At 37.7% G+C, this 26,316-nt stretch overlaps 1 protein-coding gene across 5 annotated transcripts in view; it reads left to right on the forward strand.

Moving 5' to 3' along the window:
* GRIA2 (glutamate ionotropic receptor AMPA type subunit 2) overlaps window positions 1-26,316 on the forward strand; it is a 111,905-nt gene that overhangs the window by 54,363 nt on the left and 31,226 nt on the right. For all 5 annotated transcript variants that reach the window (XR_006290683.1, XM_043545895.1, XM_043545892.1 and 2 more), the window contains exons 5-9: window positions 191-244; window positions 5,525-5,686; window positions 24,215-24,382; window positions 24,684-24,788; window positions 25,546-25,656. Coding sequence is in view for 4 of the 5 variants with exons in the window: in XM_043545895.1 (XP_043401830.1) it covers window positions 191-244; window positions 5,525-5,686; window positions 24,215-24,382; window positions 24,684-24,788; window positions 25,546-25,656 (600 nt within the window). In the remaining variant the exon portion in view is untranslated. The remainder of the gene's footprint in view (window positions 1-190; window positions 245-5,524; window positions 5,687-24,214; window positions 24,383-24,683; window positions 24,789-25,545; window positions 25,657-26,316) is intronic.

Below are 26,316 nucleotides of genomic sequence, written 5' to 3' on the forward strand. Positions count from 1 at the left end.
TTTGCCCCAGCTGAGGATCTGGCCCATGGTGTTCTGGGTAAAATAAAAGCACATATTTTGAACAAGCACAATATAAATAAATAAAGATTAGTGAATAGAACTAATCTTGGGGTATTGGTTAGTTTTTTAGGGTAAACCCATGTAGTAACTGTTCATTTTCAATGAAAATGAGTTTTATGTTCTTTTACAGGTCATTACGATTGGTAAACATGTGAAAGGATACCATTACATCATTGCAAATCTGGTAAGTGATTTCATTATTACCATGTGCCTGCATTATGCTTTTTAGTGTTTATAGTAACATAGCAGGACAGTATTATGTTTTATGAGCTTGTAGTGGATATTTTTTTGGTGGGGGGGATATTAAATTTGTTCCTCCTTGCTAACCCTTTGCTATTTTATTTCTTACAAAAATGTCTTTGGGACTGGTGTGTTCAGGTATTGAATGCTTCCTATCATGTTCCCCTCAATGGGAGTTGAGGGTGCTCATCAGCTCCAGGAAGATGTTCAGCATTTTGCAGGATAAATCTTTTAAACTATACACATGAGAGCACTCCGAGTATATGTGGGAATTAGAACACTCATTGCCCTCCATGTAGACCACATCATTCAATTAGGGAAAAAACATTACCATTACAAATTATTTGTGCCATTGATTGTGGAACCAGTTTTTTGTGTCCTTCTGTTTTGTTCTTGGTGCATCTTCTTTTTTCAAAATTCCTAGGCTTTACATTTAGGCTGCTACTGTAATTAGTCTATGCGTGCAGTTCTCACTGAAGTTAATGGAATGTAATAGGAGAGCCATAGCAGATCTTTCTTACCTTGGATGTTATATGTGGTGTTAAAACGAAAAGACAAAAAGTAAAGTAATATGCCACCATCCAACTAAACTATTCCAAATGCACCTCAATACTGACATCTGATATTTATTCCAGTCACAATGTTGACTGGGCTTGCTTTTGGCTATTAGTGTGGTCAGGAGTGGGCTGAGAATAAGTATATATAATAAATATTAAGTTGAACTTGAGCTCACCCAATTAATGTTGGGTAAACTGTATCTTATATGAGTGGGTAGCCGTGTTAGTCTGTATCCATAAAAACAACAAGGAGTCCGGTGGCACCTAACAGACGAACAGATTTATTTGGGCATAAGCTTTTGTGGGTAAAAAAAACAGTTGCATCTGAAGAAGCGGTTGTTTTACTCACAAAAGTTTATGCCCAAATAAATCTGTTAGTCTTTAAGGTGCCACTGGATTCCTTGTTGTTTTTATATCTTATATGCCATCTCTTTTGAAAACTCTTGGTCTAGATTTTGCAAAGATCAGTAAAACTGTGTCACTAAACTATTGCAAAAAGTCAATAAATAACCTTATATTCCAAGATCATGCTACATTATTTCGTTTTAAGGGCTTCTAGTGTCAGGGCCCAATTTTGCAGTTCATATTCACATTGGTAAGCACTTGATCAGGCAAATAATCCCACTAACTTCAGTGACAATACTCGTGTTGGCGATCAGCAACATGAGTAAGGGCTGAACAACCAAGACCTAAACAACCGAGACAGAAAATGGATCCCCAAGGCCAAATTGTGACATTATCCACTGGCTTAAGAAGTGGCAGTGTAGAGCTGCACCATGCTATGAGCAGTGAGTGGCCCCCCAAATGGCACATTGCTTAAGGACAAGGGCAGTGCCCAGACTACACCATCTTTAGGCTGGTGTAAACTTCTTTTGTTTGTGTGATTAGCTTGCTCGGTGGGCTGATGTAGAAGGGAGGCCTCCCTACTCTTCTCGGCTCTGGGGCTCACTGAGGAAGCCATCTGAGTGAGAAGGGCTGCACCCTGACAGGCCACAGAAATAGGAAAAATTGAGTACCGTCCTCTTTCCCTACAGCACACTTTCATAGGGGTCAATCACAGTCTGACCCTCTAGTTAATAGCCTATCTAAGAGAGATTTAGCAAACTCTTTACATTGTTTTAAGGTTAATGATCTGAACTGCTATTTTTCTTTTCTGAAGATGAAGAGCCATTGAACTCAATGGAGCTATGATGATTTACACCATCAGAGAAATTGGCCCAAAGGCCAGATTCTGAAGGCTTGATTCTCAGTTACTCAGTTCCTGTGCTTGGGGCAGGGACAGAGCATGGGGGCAAAGTAGCTATAAACCACTTTGTTTTCTGTATTGTGGCGCTTTGTAGGTGCTTGACTTGGCTTAGGGCTGCTCTAACTTACGTTCTGTTTCCCCTGGTCCTCTAAGGGCTCGGGGAAAACAGAACAGCTCCAGACATGCCACTGCCTGCTCCCAGTCTACCCTCTATCAGACATCAAGAAGCCTCCCCAACTCGCATGTGCAGGATATATTCTGCAGGGGCCATTTCTACCCACTTTGAGGCCCCTTTCTGATGCCAGCGTGATATAAAGGGGTATTGGCTTAACTGAGAATCAGATTCTGAATGTCTGTTTAAAAGCAGAATAGTGGAAACATATATGGAATTAATCTTTCTTGAGAATAAAAGACCCAACCCCCATGTATTGCAGGTTTATCAGACAACATAGAAATATGTCATGCCTATGAAATTTGAAGAACTACAAAACTTTGCTTAATTTCAAATCAATTTTTAGTTTTGAAGGACAGCAAATATTTTTGATTAAAAAGTGTGACTGGTCCATTTCAATACACTGATTGATATTTCAGACAATTGCTCTCACTTTGCAGCAGAGAACCTGAGGGATTGTAATTTACTGAACCAAACTGTCTCAGAAGCATTCTGGAGGTTCCTTTTTAATCATATATTTGCATACTACAAAATTGTATAGTAAGAATTCAAATGCAAATATTACAGATCTTTATATAATGTTCTACACAAATATAAGGTAAGTACATCTTATCAGCCATGAGCGGACCCATAGGTAATTTGAAATGGGCATTTCATGAAAGACTATCATTTTTGACTTGGAAGGATTCCCGATGATATATAGTTAATACAGTGAATTATGTATTGCATGTTGATATCAAAACAACCTGCAGTTAAGATCAGATTCAGAAAGACTGCATGATTCCTATGTAAATGCTCATATTAGCAAGCAATGTGGCATCCACTGTGAGTGCAGCAGCTAACATGCATTACTGTAGCAATTGTGACAGCTTTTGGTCATGGCTGTTTCTTTGTGTATTCATTGTGAAAACATTTTGGGTACACTTCAAGTTAAGTGTCTCAGATTAAGGCTTCCATTGACATTAATTAGCATAATTATCTGTGTTGGTTTAGCAGTAACAGATTATTAAAATCAGAACATCTTTATTTTAGTTGTACAGCTGAAAGATAAAGATACACCCATTGTGGATCAGCAGTTCATTAGCTGGGACCAAATCCTTCAGTCCTGATGTAGAGCCCAGTTGACTTCAGTGGGAGCGGGAGCGGGACCTTAGTCCTTACAATTGCAAAACACCTATTGAAATCAGAGTATGTTTTTGATTCAGTAAGAAAAAGGACTAAAGAATTTGGCTTTGGTGTGTGTTTAGCATACAGTAACTATTATATCTGCATACATACTAATTAAAAATATACGTAAGTTACTAAATTGGGAACAAGACTGAGGAACATTTCTCTCCCCCTTTCCTATGGTTCTTCTGGGGTCAGCAGGAGAGGAGAACCCACAGTGAGTCTTGGGCATGTCTACATGGTGATGCGAATCATTCTTTTGTAGTATGATTTCTGAAGCGCATTGTGTGCATTAATTGGTCCATGATAGGCCCTACTGGTGTACACTAAAAATTCCTTAGTGCACTTCACCATAGTGCTGTTTGAAATGGGACTACATTAACATGTGCTACAGGACTTTTAGTACATGCCAGCTGGGTTCACGAGCCAGTGAGTGCGCAACATGTTAGTACACTTTAGAATTTCCTCCAGACTAATGCTCCACGTAGACTTGCTCTAAAGTGCTCTTTATCTCCCTCTCCTTCCCACAGTCTTCCTCCTCTGAGAGCACTGTTTAGGTGAAGAGCCAAGTAAGGGTGAAGGGATGGGGATAAGGGTGGATATTACTGACCACTCCTGGAGGATAAGGAACTCATATTACTGACTTGGTTAGAGACACACTCGGGTGACCTTTGAATGTCCCTAGCTGTGTCCCTCATATCTGCTTCAAGGAGGCAGGGATACCCCCATCTCTTCTGCCTCTCCAGCTGTCTGTTCTCACCAGTTTGATGTTAGGACCATTTTAAAAAATGGAATTTCCGAGAGAAAAATCTTGCAGGTGAAGGTGAGGGTACATAGCACTAAAAATCCTACCACGAATATTGTAGTGAGAGCAAAATTAAGAAAATAAAAAATCACGAAAAACTCAGGAAATTCAGAGTTAACATTAAACTTACAAGAAATAAAAATACTTTGAAAGTATCGACATTCACAGCATAGGAACCCAAACTACCTTAACTCTTCCCTTTAACAGTGCCCTGAGAAAATCAGAAACTCAGACTACAGAGAAAATCTATCCAGATTGTCGTCATCTTAATTACTGTAACCTCCTCTCTGCTCTTTCTGACATGCACATTATCCTCCACAGCCCAGTCTGTTCACAGAGCAGCTGCTAAAATCATCCTGTATTTCTTGCCTGTCATTCTGACCACCTTTTCTTTGGCTTCCGCTTTTCTGCCATAGAAAGTCTTTGGCTTCAAGGCTATTTCACAGGTCTGCTCCTCCCTGCTGTCTACACTGGTCTTTTCTTTCATACAGCATAAAGAAAAAATGAGATGTAATTGAAAAATCACCTGCTTATTTGACAGCTAGTTTATCAAAATTAACATATTTCCCCTCATTTAATGTGGGCTAGTGACACTTCACTGTAATTCATTTTATCTTTATTGCATATACGTGAAGCAGGGACATAACTAGGCCCTCAGGTTCATGTATTTGGCTTCCACAAATTTTTAGTGGGAGCCCTGTTCCCATGTATCTGTGGGTGGAATCTGGCTCGAACAATTTGTCTTAAAATGACTTGCTTCATTCTCTAGGCTAGAACAACTTTATTTCCATGACAGAATAAGAATATTCATTCCAGAAAAAATAGTATTTTATTACAGGGAGGCTTATAAGGGTCTTCCCACATACTCTCTGAGAAGGCAGATCATAGCAATCTTCCCTTGAGTGAGACAGTGACTGACTCACTGTCACTGGTTAGGGATAGATTGTGTGGCTGTTTTTCATGATAGTGAGCACTTACTCACACGAGTAGTCCCATTGAAACAAATGGGATTATTCATATGAGTAAATTCTCATAATTAAAAAGGACTTGCTGAGTTCAGCTTTTAATTGGTAAAGGAGAATAACAAGACACTCTCTGTATCTTCAGTGTTCCCAGCCACTGCTGGCCATCAGAGCTCTGGTCTGCGCCCAGATCCCTGAGAAAGGGAAATGTTGAGTTACATTTCTGCAATAAAAATTGCATGGTAACTCTCTTTACTTGTACCTACTAATCTGATAGATGTGGTGAAATAACGGACACATGTTTTCTGTGCCCAGGGATTTACTGACGGAGATTTATCAAAAATCCAGTTTGGAGGAGCTAATGTCTCAGGTTTTCAGATAGTGGACTATGATGACCCCCTGGTATCAAAATTTGTACAGCGCTGGTCAACACTGGAAGAAAAAGAATATCCAGGAGCACACACCAGTACAGTCAAGGTATATTTTTTATTTATTTTAACTTAGATAGAAGAGAAGATGGGGTGGGTTTGGGGAAAAAGACAAAAGATAGAGCAAGGCATATGAAATCAGCCATGCCAACAACGTTTTATGTTCCTCCAAGCTACTTTTAACATTCTCTCCCTTAGGGCTGTTTGAACAGAGATCCTGTACTGTCACAAATGTTCAAGATAACTTTAATTTTTTTGTAGCACTGTAAAGTTGTGCCTGGCAGCATGTTGTGCAGTTGTTTATGATATGACCATATAGGCACTGACATTTTTGGGGTTTATTTTTTTTTTCTTTATTTTAAAATCTCTTCCTTAAATCTTCTAGATGAAAACATACATGCACTCACAAACACACTCATGAGCACACACGTCCACAGTATCATCTTCCTGCAATATCCTGAAAAATAAGTGACTTATAAATGCGTGGAAAAGCTTTGTATTTTGAGAGAGATATTTAAGTCGAACAAAGCCTGTTTTAAAATTAAAATATTACAATAAACTGTACTGTACTAAAAGAGAGGTGTGATCTGATTTCAGTCCTGAGTGACTCATCGAACTAATCATTTAATTTCTGTCTTAGTTTCCCATCTTGGGAAAATCAGGATAATAATACTTTCATACTTGATAGGGGTGTTGTAAGGATCAATTAATGTTAGTAAGGCATATTAAAGATGAACACTGCTCTGTTAATACTTAATGATTTTAGTATTTATTTATAGATTCAGCACAATTAAATCAAATAATCAGAAGTTGCAGGGGAAATATGTATTGGGACTAAAATGTGTTTACATAAGTAGCATGTTATCTTTACTGCTTTATACTAACCATAAGGAAATAGATAACAGTTCTCGTCTGATGATAAAAATTCTCATCAGGACTATGAAGTGCAGAAAACAAACAAAAAATGTGCAACAACCATAATATAATGTAAAGTAAAAATGAATATAGCTGGTTACTTAATTGTGACTTTTTTCGGACTCAGTCAATGACATTATTTTATTGCAGTTACCTTTGTGCATATGATTGGTTAAAAAAGTTATGTGCACAAGAATCCCTTATCCTATTTCCCTGACAGAACAAGGTTAGGACTGCATCCTGCCTCAGTTCACATGTGCAATTTGCACTAGTGCACCTATTGAAGGTATGGTTTGGCTGTGAATGATGAATACAACCTATAAGTTGTTCTCTTCTGAGTTCTTTGAAGGCTGCTGCTTTCCTTAGGGCCCTATTCCCTCCCCCCCTCCCTTACTCTACCTTACTCCTCAGATTATCACAGTGAAATTGATTGTGGTCTGAAAAGTATATTTTACAGTAAAAGACAAAAGGAGCTCAAGCTATTTTGCTTATCAGGAAGTAGGTTGGGAGGCCATTTGATCATCGTGGTTTATAAGGAAGGATTAGACTTTTATTGGTAAATGTCAGTAAAGGTCTATTTCACCATACACATGCAAACTGATGAAAAAATGTTTCCCCCATTAATCATTGAAATTTAGAAATAAAGTAAGAAAAATGCTGCTTGAGAACTTATTAGAGTTTAAGGATGTTTATTTTGTATAGTTTGATGTGTGATTTTGACAATTTGTGTTTTATGCAGTGTTGTTATAGCCATGTTGGTCCCAGGATATTAGAGTGTGAGGTAATATCTTTTACTGGACCAGCTTCGGCGTCCCTTTCACCAATAGAAGTTGGTCCAATAAAAGATATTATCTCTCCCACCTTGTCTCTCTTTTTGTGTTTTAGCAGTTATAAAGCTTTTACTTTTAGAATTTCAGTGTTTACTATCATTAAATAATTATTGTCTGATTCACCCATAATTTCCCACAACTGTAAACTGATAAATAAAAAAAACCTTTAAAACTCATAATTTTGCCCATGAAAATTTAAATCGATAAAAATAAAAAAAATGCTTAAAAATAAACATCAATATTATCCATCAAAATTATATTAGAAATCAAATCTTACCAACCTTATCTATAAGTATAGTGGTACCTACACAGGGTGAAGAAATGTGATATTATTGGGCTCTTTAAGAGATACAGTTATAATAAGATCCAGATGCGGAAGGTGAAGTCAGCAATGTCAAACTGGAAATAAGATGCAAATTTTTAACAGTGAGAATAATTAATCATTGGAACAGATTACCAAGGGATATGCTAAATGCACAAGACTTTAGTATTTAAATCAAGATTGGATGTCTTTCTGAAAGACAAACTCTAGTCTAACCACAAAATGTTGGCCTTAAAAATCTATGGGTGAAACCCTGGTCTCACTGAAGTTAATGGGGGTTTTGGATTTCATTCTATGCATCTATGAAGAGTCATACTGAAGTATCTCCCAAAATAAACAGCAATGTAGAATGTGGCAATATACGCTAGTCCATCCTTTGTTAATTCTTCCTTTGCCTATATAAGGAGCTTGACTGTTTAAGTATTATGGCTGTTGGAAATTTGTTGAATTCCTAACTATGCTGTGCAGAAAATTGTGACTGTCTGAATCAAGTACAGTAGGCTAATTCATTTAATATGTATACATTTTTATAAAAAATGCATGATAAGCTCTAATGGGTGAAAGTTGAAGCTAGACAAATTCAAACTGGAAATAAATTTCTAGTTTTCAAATTTTTAACAGTAAGGACTTTAACCACTGAATAAACTTATCTAGGGATTTGGTGTATTCTTCATCACTAGAAGTTTTTAAATCAGATTGGCTGACTTTCTAAAATATATACTCTAATTGAATCAAAAGTTATGACCTTGATGCAGAAGTTACTACACGAACTTCTATAGCCTGTGTTTTGCGGGAGGTCACATTAGATTATCATAATAATCCGTTGTAGCCTTAAAATCTATGAAGCTCTGATGTGTAATTCTTCTAAATCTTCCAGCTTTCACCTCTGCTATTGTTTGAAAGGGATGAGTGGGAACAGTTGTCTTTTATGGAAACAAAGTCATCTGCTACTGATGCTTCTGTGTTTATTGATTAGAACAAAAACTGAACTGTATCTTAAGGAATACCTTTAGTTTTAATATAATGATATAACAACCATTGGATCTGAACTTGCATTCTTTGGGTTTTTATGTTGTCTCAGCAAGGAGGGCAGGAATGGTCCAATGAATAATACTTAATGTTCAAACAACAACAGCTATATAAAAAGTATGTTAAAATTATTAAACCAATTTACAAATGCAAGAAGTCATTCAAACACTATTGTGAGGTACATTATATTGGGTACACTTGGGAGCTTCTGGAGATATCCTACTTTCTAGGGGCAATATTCTACATACCCACTAGTACATTCTTTTGGTATAGCATTTTACCCTTTTCATACACACACAGCCAGACAGCCCTGCCTGTCAATGCATAGGAGGACAGAGACATACCATACTCCGTTCCCTGCACAAGGGAGATAGGGGCAAAGCAGAATGCCTTCCCTACCATGGGCTGTGCCTATATGGCACAGTTTTGTCTGAAGGTGATAAGTATTAGTAATATTTAGTCACATTATTCAAGTGTAATTCCAAAGATAACATCACAGATTCTGTATCAAATGGACATGAGCTAATAGGAGTTTTCTATTATGGATATGTAAATTAAAGGAGGTTACATGCCCCCAGCCTAGTCACTGCAGATGCCCTCTGGTTGGTGGCACTGGTGCTACTGCTGCCTTGTGTTCTTCTTACTAACATCCAGATGGAAATGCAAAGGGCCAGTTTACTTGATAAAATGGAATGCAGTGCAAAAAAATGAATTTAAAGGGGAACTTGCTTTTTAAGAAAAATAAAATTTATTGAAGCCCAATTCAAAAGTTACCCACAAAAATATCACTAGTGAATCTCTTTCTTTGTAATACAATTTTTAATATATAATTTTTAAATAATTGGGGATTGCAGAGTCTTACAGCATAAATTATGTAGGATTGGGAAAGCTTGTTTTGTCAATTACACCATAATTAGATATGCCTGTTGTAACTGAGGCTAAATGATGTTTTTGCTAATTATTTTTAATATATACTTTTTAATATACTGAAGTCCATGCTTTACTGCTTTGGGACTCAGCATCTTTCAGGATTGATACTTTATAAGATATATACCTTATAATATTTTATCCTATTAATTGTAATTGTGGTTGTTCTCATTTTCCATATACATTTCTAAAACAGCCAGCGGATCTATGGATCTTGGACTCCCCTCTTTAGCCCCCACTGAACTGGAATTGTATTTATTTTCCTTGTCATGCAGCCAAAGCAAAAGTCGCATTTAATTTTGAAAATGCAAAATAATAAAATAATAACAAGCTCAAAGCACTATCAGATACATTATTACTGTGAAGCACCTACAACTATATAGAACACAAAAATAAAGACCATTCCCTGAAGAACTATATGTGCAAATGATGCATGCACATGTAATAAATCATGGCCACATCATGCACATAAAGACACCACTGACATCAGCTGCAACCAAATCTGGGACCTGCTACAGCAAAAGCTGAAGTCCCTACAACTTGAACGCCATTAGGTGTGTGATAGTAATAGATTGGATGGTCACTGGAACTAGAAGAAGTTATGATTACACGAACAAGGCCAACATAGTACAAATTCCCCATTAGACAAGCTCATGTCAAGCATTGCAGCCCCACTGTAGTTCAGCTCTCATTCTATAACAAACCATGGCCGTATGTACCCACTCAGGAAGCAAGTATATCAGCTGGAATTGAACATAGTACTGTCAATACCAAAAGGAAAGCCTGAGGTCAAGGCAAAATCCTTTAGTTCTGAGAAAGTAGTAGGCTCTGTAGTCACTGTGGTCAATCACTAAATGATCGGATACACTAGATCCATGTATACACTATTAAGCAAATCTAGGCCTACCTTGTGTAACTAACTAAACAATCGTTAGTACAATGTTGTTGACATTTATAAAAAATTATACAAAATTTGCTCACTGACTGAGATCTTTTATGGCTGACCACTTCAAGTTTCTGACCCCCCCAGTATTGTCAGCACCATTGAAAAATCATAAGATTGGTGTCCCCCCCCAAAATCATGATATTTTAACAAAATAATAAGTGTTGGGTTCTTTTTATTTGCCTTCTGTTTTTTGAGACTTCAGGGGTTCATATTTTCACAGCCATGAAAAATGGACACTTAAAAAAAAAAAGAAAAAAAAAAGAAAAGAAATAACATATTTTGACATAATCACCTGAAACCAGGAGCTGCAGCTTTAAGAAAAATACTCAACAGTTCTGTGAGATTCATAATAACACTGTGAGAGTTGACAACACTTCACCCCATCCCAAACAGTTAATTCAGGAAAAATAAGGTTTGTAATGCAAGGCTGACCATTTGACTTCAGCATTGGTACTTTACCTAATGTACATAGGCATGATATACAGTAGATTACATATCAGATAGAATAATTCATTTATTTCTGCAACTAAAGAAAGGACTGAATAAACTCATAAATAATGAGGAAAAGAACAGTGAGAACGCTTGTTTAAAATGGAATTTCAGAACATGCATCTTAGATGTAATCCATTAAGTGGAAACAAATGTACAATTTATGAGTTAGACGACTGCCATTAGTAGATATGTTTCCTATGTTTACACCACATTGTAAAATTGTTCAGTAATGTCAAACTTATTAATAAGGGTTATATAAATGCTATTCTTCTGTACCTGCAACAGTGTTAATGGGAAAAGCATGATTGATTAGGTTGACAATCAAGTAGTTCCACAGAGACTACAGTAATTTATAAAGGCTGAGTTAATGAATTTTAGGATTTATGACTTTATGTAACCAGAACACTGAGATGGAATTGGGGCCATGTTTTCAAAAGTGGCCTTTAAAACTGTGCCTGCAGTTTTGCATTTGCAATTTTTTGTGCATGCAATTTTTTCATGCCTATTATTTTGCTTATCCAGTCAGATTTGTGTGCACAAAATATTGGGATGCAGATCTGATAGTTGGCTGATTTACTACCTGATTTGACTAGACAAATACTCTTTGGACCTACAAATGTAAGTTTGCAAAAAATTAGGGGTGGAAAAAATGCGTGCATAAAAAATTGCAAATGTAAATCTGAATGCACCATATTAACAGTTTAAGGCTCCTTTGGTCCTTTAAATGATCATTAATCCAAAATGCTTCAGATTTTTTGAAAAAGTTGAACTACTGATCAGTGCAAGCAGGGGTGGATTAATGCAGGATCCATAGAGCCACAGATCTGGTGACATGGTACATGGGTGCCAATGAACCCACAAAATCCAGATCCAAAGACTCCACTTCTGTGGAAGGAAGCATTTGTAGGACAGCGGGCCAAAATCTTTACTATATAACTGATTCTTGACATGCCCCTGCTTGTTGCTCAGCTTCTTTTGTTGCCTGACCTACTCTCAGTCAAGTGGCACCAGTAGGATCTGCAGTCGGCAGGGTACAGGCACACAGAAAAAGCAGCAGCAGAACTACTGTTCCCATTTCCTTTCCACCCCAGTGGAGCTTCCTCTTCACATTTTTGTGGCCTGAGGAGGGGCTGCATTAGGCAGCAGCAGGCCCAGACTGCATATAACTAATCTGAGCATTTTAAGTCTCCTGCTCCTTGCACTCCACACCCATGAAGAGGGTCACTCATACATCTGGCCACACAATGCAGAGGCCCTCCACCAGTCCAAAGCAGGGGGGAAAAAAATCTAAATGTGGCATAGGGAGCAGGATAGGTTCACGAGCTCAAATAGAATAAGGGCCCCCAGACTATAAAGGAGGGACAGTGAAGCAGAAAGGAACCTTAGGGTTCAAAGAGGGGGCAAAGAGAAGTAAGAATGGGCCTGAAAGTTCTAAGATGAGGGGGAAAAAGGAAGAGTTGGGCCATGTGGCAGAAGAGAAAGATGCATACAGTATTGGAATAAGACACGAGGCTGAAACACCAGAGGAAGAAAGGTCCTCAGAGCTCATGAGACAAAGGAGATGAGGAAGGTCAGAAGGTGGAGCTGAGTGAATGCTTGTTTCTCCTGGGGGTATATGACAGTATTGAAGGGGGAAGTAGATGCTGGATTTTTATATATTTTCGGTGGGTGTTTTCCCGTAGAATGGTGATGCTGATTTATCACATATTATTATGTTTTGGGGATGTACTGCACATATTATTTTTTGAAAAATGGTACTGCTGGGGTATTAGTGTGCTCCTTCATTTATCCTGAGCCTGTAAGATGCTGAACTCTTCCTTCGGCACCCTCAGCTCCTATTGACTTTATTGCCGTGCTGAGTGATTAGCACATTGCAAGACCATACCCTTATTCCTCCTACATGCCATAATAGAAAATAAGAACATTTCTCCAGTTTTAAAAAAAACAAGATAAATAATCTTATGGTGAGGCTATCATTCTCTGTTATATTCTGGAGGTTGAGCTCAAAATTCTGTAGAAAGGATACCTTTCAATATGAAATTCTATATGGCTGTAGAGTCATTTCTATAGAATGTTATTTAATTTCTGTACAAGCGTAGCCCTAGGATTTATCTCCATCAATCTGTGTAGGACTTTCCCATAAGGGTCTGTTTAAAAATAGCACAGTTAAGGAGCTTAATGGGGTTTTAACAGCTCTTTTCATTCATCTGACACTGACCATTTTTGAATACAAGATACTGGGCTGTTAGTCTGTGCTGCTATGAAAAATGCTGTTTTCTCCTACTTCCTATAAAATGCTGTTTTCAATTATCTTTTAGTGAAGTATTGTTGGATTTCTTCCAGCAAAATGATTATAAGAAACTGTTTTGAAGATCATCTCAATAACTTCATCTTGGTTGACTAATAACCCAGAATCATGAATGATATTTTTAACCATACTTAATGGTGCTTTGATTACTAATTTTAATTAAAAAGGAATGTTGATTGGGGATCCGGAATACATTTGCTGTAAATCAAAGAAACTTAATGGCTTTTACATAACATTTTATATTAGTTTATGAGAGTTTTTTTTCTTTTTTCTTTCCTGGGTGGACGAACAGGCTGTGGAGAAGAGTAAATATTTATTTGCTTATGGTATGAGTGCAGTGGTGAAACAATAGGCAAGAATAAGTTAGTCTAATATATATTCTTCTGTCCACAGTGGCAACAGGTCATATAATTTATTATACTAATAATAGTAATACAGGATGCTGACAGAAGAAATTAAAAACTAGTCCTTTGTTTCTCAGCTCTTACAATTTTTTGTCTATAGAATAAAAAAGGTGATACTGTGACCTTTTTAAATTTTGAGTTTGCCACATAGTCACGTTAAAAAACAAACAACAACAACCCACAACCAAAACCAAAAATAGGTAGGAACAGCTTTAAATTCACTGAGGCATGTTAGTGTTGTTTTTTCTTTTTAAATCTCCTTTTCACACCAGTTTGATATTTCCTGTATCTGTATATCAGTACCAAAATATTAATCTAATAATCCTTTCAGAATGAGCAATCAGTTTTATTTACATATCAAACATGTTTACACTTTAACATTCACATCAGTCCTTTCAAATCCATTTTCAGCGCTGCTGGAGACTTTGGTTTTTTATTTCTACATCTCATTTTCATCCTCTATTGTATATTTTTTCATCTGGTCTATTTTCACTGCTGGAGTAATAGGCTGAAATGCTGTTGTTGGCATCTTATCAATAGTTTATATTTTTAAAATGCTGTTTGTAAACTGTGATATAGTGTTCTGCTTCTATGGGAATTTGTGTTTCAGGAAGGAGATTTTATGCATCCATGCAATGATGATCCAAAATAATATGTTTAAAATTGTTTACAGTAAATTAGGGTTGGCCTTTGTTCTTTTTCTGACTATGCTACTGATGTTTCATCTTTCTGTGCCTCTGTTTCCTCATCTAGAAAGTGCAAATAACGGCACATACTTCCCTTTGTAAAGTGCTTTGAGATCAATTTGTGAAAAGTGCTATATGTTGTTATATACACTATTTAGACTTTTTGGTGAGGTAGGAGGAAGCTCAATTCCTTGCAAGCCCTCATAATTGTTGGAGTAGGCTCTGAGGCCAGAGACTCAGGAGTATGTTGGGTTGGCTTCTGAGACCTTAAACATTCAGTAGCCTCTGAGACCTTATCCAATCGGTCACCCAAGAACTCAGCTTGACTCTGAACTCACTGAGGTTTCTTTATTGGCATACAGTCAAACCATACTTGAGTTGATCAGGCTCAAGTGTAGGGTGGGTACAGGGTATACCCCACATCCAGTGTACATAATCGTGTGTCATTAATTGCAATTAATTGCATGATTAAAAAACATTAATTGCGATTAATAGCATGATTAATTGCACTGTTAAACAATAATAGAATACAATTTATTTAAATATTTTGGATGTTTTCTACATTTTCAAATAAATTGATATTAATTACAACACAATACAAAGTGTACAGTGCTCACTTTATATTTATTTTTATTACAAGTATTTGCACTGTAAAAAACCAAAAGAAATAGTATTTTTCAATTCACCTAATACAAATACTGTAGTGCAATCTCTTTATCATGAAAGTTGAACTTACAAATGTAGAATTATGTACAAAAAACTGCATTGAAAAATAAACAATGTAAAATGTTAGAGCCTGCAAGTCCACTCAGTCCTACTTCTTGTTCAGCCAATCACTCAGACAAACAAGTTTCTTTACATTTGCAAGAGATAATGCTGCCTGCTTCTTGTTTACAATGTCACCTGAAAGTGAGAACAGGCATTCTCACGGCACTGTTGTAGCCAGAGTCACAAGATATTTATGTGTCAGATGTGCTAAAGATTCATATGTCCATTCATGCTTCAGCCACCATTCCAGGGGACGTGTGTCCATGCTGATGACGGGTTCTGGTCGATAACAATCCAAAGCAGTGTGGACCGGCGCATGTTCATTTTCATTAACTGAGTCAGATGCCACCACAGAAGGTTGATTTTCTTTTTTGGTGGTTCAGGTTCTGTAGTTTCTGGATCAGAGTATTGGTCTTTTAAGACTTCTGAAAGCATGCTCCACACCTCATCCCTCTCAGATTTTTGAAGGCACTTCAGATTCTTAATCCTTGGGTTGCGTGCTATAGCTATCTTTAGAAATCTCACGTTGGTTCCTTCTTTGCGTTTTGTGAAATCTGCAGTGCAAGTGTTGTTGAAATGAACAACATGTACTGGGTCATCATCCGAGACTGCTATAACATGAAATATATGGCAGAATGCGGGTAAAACAGAGCAGGGAACATACAATTCTCCCCCAAGGAATTGTCACAAATTTAATTAACACATTATTTTTTTAATGCGCGTCATCAGCATGCAAGCATGTCCTCTCGAATGGTGGCCGGAGCATGAAGGGGCATACGAATGTTTAGCATATCTGCCACGTAAATACCTTGCAATGCCAGCTGCAAAAGTGCCATGCAAATGCCTGTTCTCACTTTCTGGTGACAATGTAAATAAGAAGAGGACATCAGTACCTCCTCTGAATGCAAACAAACCTGCTTGTCTTAGCGATTGGCTGAACAAGAAGTAGGACTGAGTGGACTTGTAGGCTTGAAGTTTTACATTGTTTTGTTTTTGAGTGCTGTTACGTAACAAAATAATTCTACATTTGTAAGTTGCACTTTCACGACAAAGAGATCGCACTACAGTACTTGTATAAGGTGAATTGAAAAATACTATTTCTTTTATCATTTTACAGTGCAAATATTTGTAATATACACTTTGATTTCAGTTACAACACAGAATACAATATATATGAAAATGTAGAAAAACATCCAAAATATTTAATAAATCTCAGTTAGAATTATTGTTTAACAGTGCGATTAAAACTGCGATTAATCACGTTTAATTTTTTAATCTCAGTTCATTTTTTTGAGTTAATCGCATGAGTTAAGTGCGATTAATCGACAGCCCTAGTTTCTGCAAATTACTTGCTCTTCTGTACCAGCTTTTGCCCTTAAGAACGTGAGCATTTCAAAGCAGGGTACCTGTTATTTGTCCTGCAGTATTCTGTGTGCCCATGTCGTTGTATAAATAAATAGTAATAACCTTATTACAGCTGCTTTTGGTGCCTCTGTAGCTTAAGGTCAGCTGTAATTCCATTAGAAAAAACACTTTTAATGAAAATCCATCTGGATCTCAATTTCTCCCCGTAGAAACTAGCATTAATTAAGGCCAGATGAATCAGTTCAGATAAAATAAGTATTGACCTGGATCTCTGACCATCCCCAGAATTGAAACTTCTTTAATATTTCAAAGTTTTCAGTTAATATTGTTTTGATTTTTATTCATTTCTGTTTTCTGCTTCTGTTTGGGACTGGGAATGAAAATATTGATGTTCTGCCAGTAAAATTGCTCCCCTGGTATTTACAAACCAGCAAGAACTCCTGTAAATATTGAATGTGTTTTCTCACAAGAGCTCCATCCCAATTTACAGATCAAAGAGGAATGGATAAGCAGTCAACTTTTTGGGGACTTTTGTGAACTACACCAAATTTCCCTGGCATTTGAGTTTTGCCCATCAGTAGCCAGAATGCATAGGTGTTTTGTACCATGACTTCCCCCAAATATTCCCATAGTTCCCTTGCATAAAGCCCTTTTACACTTTGGATGGAGAACCATATTCCATACAAAGTACAACTGTTGCCAAACACCCATGGGAACAAAAACTCATTCATGCTAATACTGACACAGAACAAATGAAAAGGGGCATGATCATGATCAAATCAAACTGCCATTCGGAATATGAACATTGTGCATTTGTGACACTAGTAGTATAGTAGCTGACCAGCTCTATAGTTTATATTAAAAATAATTATTTACATTACCAAGCCCTGTCATGACAGTGTGCAGGATATCACAGGAGAACTTGCAAGGAACAATTAAACCAGAATCCACATGAGCTTGAAAGAATCATTTCAGAGCAGCAGAGAACAGACTAACACACAAAAATGCAATGTTAACATCTAATCAATAGAGTTTCCTGCATGTTAGATCTCATTGAGATAATGCTTATAACATTTTGCTGTTTTCACAACTATTTTTAATTATGCCATGAAAATTATGTAAAATTAAGTAAAAAGTTGCCATTTTTGTCCAGTTCGATTTAATATGGACTGTTTATATAATAATAAGATTGTACATTTTAGTGTCTATTTAACATCTAACTTCAACTAAAACGCTCTATTTCATTATTACCCAAAGGAAATAATTCCATCAGATAGGCAGATTGAAAACATTTTGGCAGAACCCTATATAACTCTTTCTTGGGGCCATGTCAAAAGAGATGTAGGTTAGAGAGACTTAATTATAGTTGTGTCCAGGAAATGTAGTGTCCAGGAAATGTCTGGCTATGTGGACTCTCTCCTCAGGCACTACGCTTCGAGCACTGTCAGCTATCTTTGAGACACCACTGACTTCCTGAGGAAACTACAATCCATCGGTGATCTTCCAGAAAACACCATTCTGGCCACTGTGACTGTAGAAGACCACTACACCAACATTCCACACAGAGATGGACCACTAGCTATCAGGAACTATATCCCCGATAATGTCACGGCAAACCTGGTGGCTGACCTTTGTGACTTTGTCCTCACCCACAACTATTTCACATTTGGGGACAATATATATCTTCAAGTCAGCGGCACAGCTATGGGTACCCACATGACCCCACAGTATGCTACCATTTTTATGGCTGACTTAGAACAACGCTTCCTTAGCTCTCATCCCCTAATGCGCCTACTCTACTTGCGCTACATTGATGACATCTGCATCATTTGGACCCATGGAAAAGAAGCCCTTGAGGAATTCCACCATGATTTCAACAATTTCCATCCCACCATCAACCTCAGCCTAGACCAATCCACACAAGCGGTCCATTTCCTGGACACTACTGTGCTAATAAGCAACGGTCACATAAACACCACCCTATACCAGAAACCTACTGACCGCTATGCTTACCTACATGCCTCCAGCTTCCATCCAGGACACACCACACGATCCATTGTCTACAGCCAAGCTCTAAGGTACAACCGCAGTTGCTCCAATCCCTCAGACAGAGACGAACACCTAAAAGATCTCTATCAAGCATTCTTAAAACTATAATATCCACCTGCTGAAGTGAAAAAACAGATTGACAGAGCCAGAAGAGTACCCATAAGTCACCTACTACAGGACAGGCCCAACAAAGAAAATAACAGAACGCCACTAGCCATCACCTTCAGCCCCCAACTAAAACCTCTCCAGCGCATCATCAAAGATTTACAACCTATCCTGAAAAATGATCCCTCGCTCTCACAGACCTTGGGAGACAGACCAGTCCTTGCTTACAGACAGCCCCCCAACCTGAAGCAAATACTCTCCAGCAACCACACACCACACAACAAAAACACTAACCCAGGAATCTATCCTTGCAACAAAGCCCAATGCCAACTCTGTCCACATATTAATTCAAATGACACCATCATAGGACCTAATCACCTATCAGGGGCTCGTTCACCTGCAAATCTACCAATGTGATATAAGCCATCATGTGCCAGCAATGCCGCTCTGCCATGTACATTGGCCAAACCGGACAGTCTCTACGCAAAAGAATAAATGGGCACAAACCTGACATCAGGAATCATAACATTCAAAAACCAGTAGGAGAACACTTCAACCTCTCTGGCCACTCAGTGAAAGATTTCAGGGTGGCAATTTGGCAACAGAAAAGCTTCAAAAAAAGATTCCAATGAAAAACTGCTGAGCTTGAATTAATATGCAAACTAGATACCATTAACTTGGGTTTGAATAGAGACTGGGAGTGGCTGGGTCATTACACATATTGACTCTATTTCCCTAAGTTAAGTATCCTCGCACCTTCTTGTCAACTGTCTAAATGGGCCATCTTGATTATCACTACAAAAGTGTTTTTCTCCTGCTGATAATAGCTCATCTTCACTAATTAGCCTCTCACAGTTTGTGTGGCAACTTCCAGCTTATCTGTATGTATTTAATATATCTGTTCCAACTGTATGTTCCATTCTATGCATCCGATGAAGTGGGCTGTAGCCCACAAAAGCTTATGCTCTAATAAATTTCAGTCTCTAAGGTGTCACAAGTACTCCTGTTTTTTTTGCGGATACAGACAAACAAAGCTGCTACTCTGAAACCTGTAAATCAAAAGTAACGGCAGTGATGTCAGTGGAGTTACACTGGTGTATAAGGGTATGTCTACAGTTACTGGGGATCAATGCTGTGGCAATCAGTTCATCGGGGGTCAATTTAGTGGGTCTAGGGAAGACTCACTAAATTGACCACAGATCGTTCTCCTGTCGACTCTGGTACTCCACCGGAATGAGAAGCGTAAGTTAAGTCGATGAGAGAATTTCTTAGATCGACCCAGTGCAGTGTAGACACCGCAGTAAATCAACCTAAGGTACGTTGACTCCAGGTACATTATTCACATAGCTGGAGTTGCATAACTTAGGTCGACTTAACCCCGTAGTGTAGAGCTGCCCCAGTGTTATATAGTCACACCTTGAACCTTCTCTCAGTGAAACTGGTTCCAAATAAAACTCCCATTGGGTGTTCTCCTAAATGAGAGGAGGATGAAGCCTCCAATATATAGGAAAATCAATATACTACTTACACAATTTATGTATTTATATATATTCCTTATCCTGTATATAATTATGGTAACCATCACATAAACACTTGTATTTCACTTATCGTAGTCTACGTTTCAAATAAGTATATAACATTAGAAATAGTCTGGGAGTCAAGAGACTTAGGTGCTGTTCTTGACTCCACCATTAACTCAACATAGGAGTGTCACTAGATCACCATCTATCAATTTTCCATATGAAACAGGGAGGTAAGATGTTTGTATATCACTTTGAGCCCCTTCACTTTAAAGATGATGTATATGTGCAGTGTTTTATACAAAGGGACTTTACACTTAGCTCATTCATGTCACTACATTTCTCCCCAATAATGACATAATTTCCCCGAGTACTTGTTAGACTTCTGAGGCATAGAAGAATAAACATACAGCTAAAAGAAAGTAAAATAAATGGAATAAATAAATTATAGGATGGTACAAAATGCTAATAAGCTTTTATTCCCCCTTTGCAGGCATTGATTGCAATGTTTGTTAACCAAAGTTCTTTACATTAAAAACTTTGCACATCACATTTCCCTCTACTGTGAAAAACTACACAGAAAGAGTATTGCCATGCTCAGGGACTCCACATAATGTGTCAGACACTTCAATCTCACTGGATTGAAACAATGAGAGTGTAAACGAAAAATAAAGTTGTTTTTGTATTTCACTTTTGTTTTTTGAGCTTTTATGAGGATGCTCATTTCAGGTTGAAAATTCAACCTTAAATGCACATGTAAAAATGCAGGACTCCTACTGGCTGCTTGGAGAGAGATTCCACTTACCATCTCTTAACCTCTGGGATGAAGAAGCTATCCCTGAATTTACCTTTTTAAAATGTTCAGTTTAGTTTATTAAATCAGCTTCCAGCTTGAATTATTGCTTGTGGAATGAAGACATAAATGAATAGAGTAACATATTATGTATTCATACTACAAATCTCTGAGCCACTGAAGTCCAGGAATTATTCATCTCCTGAGGAGGGCAAGTTATGTTTGCACCAGTGTGCTCATTTGGAGGTTCCACCAAGAGGAAGAAACTTTAAATAGTATGTGGAATCCCACAGGAGCCCAGATAAATGAGACTGAACCAGTCCATTCCCAGGCTGCCTTGACCATACTCCCTCATTAGTTAGGTTTTGGCATGGCATTAAAGAACTGCAAGTTATCTCCATCTTCCAGAAGAATAAGATCCTCCCTGTACCAGGTCTACCCTTTTGGGCAGAACCTAGGGTTGAATCTACTCCAATGACTTGAATATTTATTTATATTCGTACACCATAACCTAGGAAATCTTTAGGAAACCTTTATTTATATTGTGTTGTATGCAGCACTTGTTTTCCAAGATTTTGGTTTCACCTATAATATTTTTCTTGTTGAATTCAATGCCACGCAAGAAAGCGTATTCCTTGTCCAGAGCAAATCAAAGCCCCATGAGTTTTCATATCAAAAGTTCAACCAATAGAGTAGACCATGAACATGAGCCTCAGTGAATCTTTTGTTTCCATCTCCTATTATTCAGATGGCTTTATGGATTACTCTAATAGCCACTGAGTGAAATCTTTTGAGAAAATTCACATTAATTAACCAATAAATTTACATAGTTTGAAAAAAAGAAAAGAAACTCCCTCTCCTTTCCCTCCCCACAAGATCTAATGGTTTCATATGAAAATGACTTCAGTGCCAGAGCCTGCCTTGTTTACTATTACTACAGCCTTCTGCATGAGTTGTGCTACCTAATGAAAAATTCTCATTAAAATATGAACCATTGAAGCAAACAGTCTATACATTATTGCTTACTGTTTGTGTATATATTTTCAACTTCTAATAACTTCTATAGAATTCACTGCATTCACAAAGCTGTAGCCTTATATTATGGGCCACGTTTTCAAAAATGGCATCTAACCTGTGCAAACAACACTTTTTCACTCATTAAATCCACCATCCCAAGAGATAAATTCACACAGATGGACTTGAGGTTATGCACGTCTGTCGGATGGGATGCAATGGATACATGCAATGGATACATGTCCATGCAATGGATACAGATGGGAATTTTCAGTTTAGCTAACCTATTGTGAATGTTAATTAGATTAATAAAATACATGTATGTGATTGCAGACTTCTCCCCAAATGTCTCAAAAGATGTCTGTGCGAAACTCTTTGTTTTGTCTTGGGCTAAAAACATGTGACACACTTATGCTGCCTGTCCCTAAAGTGACCTATAAGGCCACTGCCCTCTCCTCCTTCAAAACCCACCTTTGCAATGTGCCCATAGTTTATCAGCCAACTCATGTCTTGAGAGGAAGATGGGGATAGCTAGTATATATTCACAAAAAGAAAAGGAGTACTTGTGGCACCTTAGAGACTAACCAATTTATTTGCGCATAAGCTTTGAAGTGAGCTGTAGCTCACGAAAGCTTATGCTCAAATAAATTGGTTAGTCTCTAAGGTGCCACAAGTACTCCTTTTCCTTTTTGCAAATACAGACTAACACGGCTGTTACTCTGAAACCTAGTATATATTGTCACCAAATTTGAAATAATTTTGCGTGAGGACACCCCATCATCTCAGGCATTGGCACTCACTGAAGGACTGTCCGGATATGTGGACTCTCTACTCAGACCCTATGCCACCAGCTATCTCCGTGACACCACTGATTTCCTGAGAAAACTACAATGCATTGGTGATCTTCCAGAAAACACCATCCTAGCCACCATGGATGTAGAGGCTTTCTACACAAACATCCCCCACACAGATGGAATACAAGCTGTCAGGATCAGTATCCCTGATGTTGCCACAGCACAACTGGTTGCTGAGCTTTGTGACTTTATCCTCGCACACAATTATTTCAAATTTGGTGACAATATATACCTCCAGACCAGTGGCACCGCTATGGACACCGGCATGGCTCCACAATATGCCAACATTTTTATGGCTGACCTGGAACAACGCTTCCTCAGCTCTCGTCCACTCACACTCCTTCTCTACCTACGTTACATTGATGACATCTTCATCATCCAGACCCATGGGAAGGAAACCCTGGAAGAATTCCACCACGATTTCAATAGCTTCCACGCCACCATCAACCTCAGCCTGGACCAATCTATATGGGAGGTACACTTCCTAGACACCACAGTGCAAATAAGTGATGGTCATGTTAACACCACCCTATACTGAAAACCCCCGACTGCTATGCCTACCTTCATGCCTCCAGGTTCCATCCCTGACACATCACATGATCCATGGTCTACAGCCAAGCACTGAGGTACAACCGCATTTGCTCCAACCCCTCAGACAGAGACCAACACCTACAAGATCTTCACCAAGCATTCTCAAAACTACAATACCTGCACGAGGAAATAAGGAAACAGATCAACAGAGCCAGACGTGTATCTACAAGCCTCCTGCTGCAAGACAAGCCCAAGAAAGAAACCAACAGAACTCCACTGGCCATCACATACAGTCCTCAGCTAAAACCTCTCCAACGCATCATCAGTGTTCTACAACCCATCCTGGACAACAGTCCCTCACTTTCATCCTCCCTGATCGAACTAACCTCGTTATCCCTAGCCTGATTCTTGCTTGCATATTTATACCTGCCTCTGGAAATTTCCACTACATGCATCCGACGAAGTGGGTATTCACCCCTGAAAGCTTATGCTCCAATACGTCTGTTAGTCTATAAGGTGCCACAGGACTCTTTGCCACTTTTACAGATCCAGACTAACATGGCTACCCCTCTGATACGGAATCCCAAAGAATATTTTATCATCCTTTTTATTTTTAATGTATTTTTGTCTTTAATATATTAATAATGATAGCCTTGGAAAATGTGTTGAAGCTTTAACTCCTTACCACTTTTTAATGCATAATATTTAATCCTTTTCAGTATACATCTGCTCTGACCTATGATGCTGTTCAAGTGATGACCGAAGCTTTCCGTAATTTGCGTAAACAGAGGATTGAGATCTCCAGAAGAGGAAATGCTGGAGACTGTCTTGCAAATCCAGCAGTGCCCTGGGGTCATGGTGTGGAAATAGAAAGGGCATTAAAGCAGGTAGTCTCTCTAGAACCAGTTCTGGAATTTAATGTCTGTATGAAATACTCTGTGAATGTTCTGAAAGAATCTTTCTGCCTCCTAAACTGGACTTTGTTGGTAGAGATTTAGAAGACCAGCATCAATATATCTAATGCCCCAGGAAAACATCTTAGTAATTAAGGTATATACAATTTTTAGGATAAACCTAAATACAGTCTTTATTTTTTTTTGCATCAATATCCAATCATTGAAATACAAAATGTATTTTATGGATAAACGAATTTAACTCTACCACTATTTCCATTCTTATTTCACATAGGTTCAGGTAGAAGGTCTAACAGGAAATATAAAGTTTGACCAGAATGGAAAGAGAATAAATTATACAATAAACATCATGGAGCTCAAAAATACTGGTCCCCGGAAGGTAATTTTAATTCTAAATGCCCTTAAAAGTTGTACCCTGCTAAGTGATATGGAAAGGTAGGTGACTGAAAGGTAAGGTATAGTCATCTAAAGGCCATGTTGCAATTAAGATTATTCGTATGATAATATTTTAATGATCTTGCAGAGCAAAGAAAAAATGTGCCCTGTTTGTTTCTAATAAATATGAGCTTTTATTTCTGGTAAGTACCATGTGAAACAATAGCTTATTTTATTTTAAATAAATTGTGTAGATTTGTTTTTCTTTTCTTTTCTGGTTAGAGCAGATAAGTGGGAGCAACTAATCCAAAGAAACATTAATGATGACTTTCTGAACTGATGATGCAGAATACAACTTTTCAGAGAATAACTCTCATTAATGGGTTCTCTAAATGTGATTTTTTTTCTCCCCTACATCCCCAGTCACTCAGAGGAAAGCCAAATACAGTAGCAGTGAACATTTCTTCCTGATTTGTATAACCTTTACAATGCTGCAGCATGATTTTTATACCAACATCAGGTGATATGTGGCTGAACATTTTAACCTGCGTAGTAGGAAAATTAATATTAAAATTTGTTTACCTGTGCCAAGTTCCTGTCTATTCCTGTCTAATGCTTGCATGTTTATATAGGTAAAGCTGCAGCTACTATAACTTTCTATGGCATATTTGGAGTGGGTATGGTGTGCTTGAATGTAATAAGATGTTTACATATGAACATTCATATTCACCAGTGTCCATATATCTTACAAACTTTTTCAGATTGGATATTGGAGTGAAGTGGACAAAATGGTTGTGAATCCCATTGACGGGCCTCTTGGGAATGAATCCACAGGACTAGAAAATAAGACTATTGTTGTCACCACTATTTTGGTAAATAATTTAACATGTTTCTTGTGAGACGGCAATCTTTGTTTTAGTATTATAACGAATTGGTGCACCCCATTATTTTAGTTAACTGTTATGCCAATTCATACCTGTAAGACAGAAGACTCTGAAATGCTATTTTTTATGGAGTATGAATGAGAGGACTGATACAATCCAATTGCTGTTAAAGGAAGAATGATCAGTACATGGACTTGCTTTGTAAAAATCAAACAGTTATTTGGTTGGTAAATTGTTCAAAAACAATCTGTGCCAGCCACAAGGAACCAATAGCCTGATTCTGAAGAACTCTCTTCTGAGTGGCAAAATTGTATTATTTATTTTTAAAATCCACTCTCCATACGCATTAGCAAATGGAGTTCACCAAATCAGAAAAAAGAGCATTTAGGAGCTTCAGAGCTTTATCTCTAGCCATTTTGAACTTCTGTGCCAAAATGGAGGAATGAACAAGAAACTTAATCTTCTGTGTCATCTTAAGAGAACATCATATGCTGTTTGTATAGTAAAAAGAAAAGGAGTATTTGTGGCACCTTAGAGACTAACCAATTTATTTGAGCATAAGCTTTCGTGAGCTACAGCTCACTTCATCGGATGCATACTGTGGAAAATACAGAAGATGTTTTTATACACACAAACCATGAAAAAATG

The sequence above is a fragment of the Chelonia mydas genome, chromosome 4 (genome assembly GCF_015237465.2).
Source record: "Chelonia mydas isolate rCheMyd1 chromosome 4, rCheMyd1.pri.v2, whole genome shotgun sequence".
Classification (NCBI taxonomy): Eukaryota; Metazoa; Chordata; order Testudines; family Cheloniidae; genus Chelonia; species Chelonia mydas.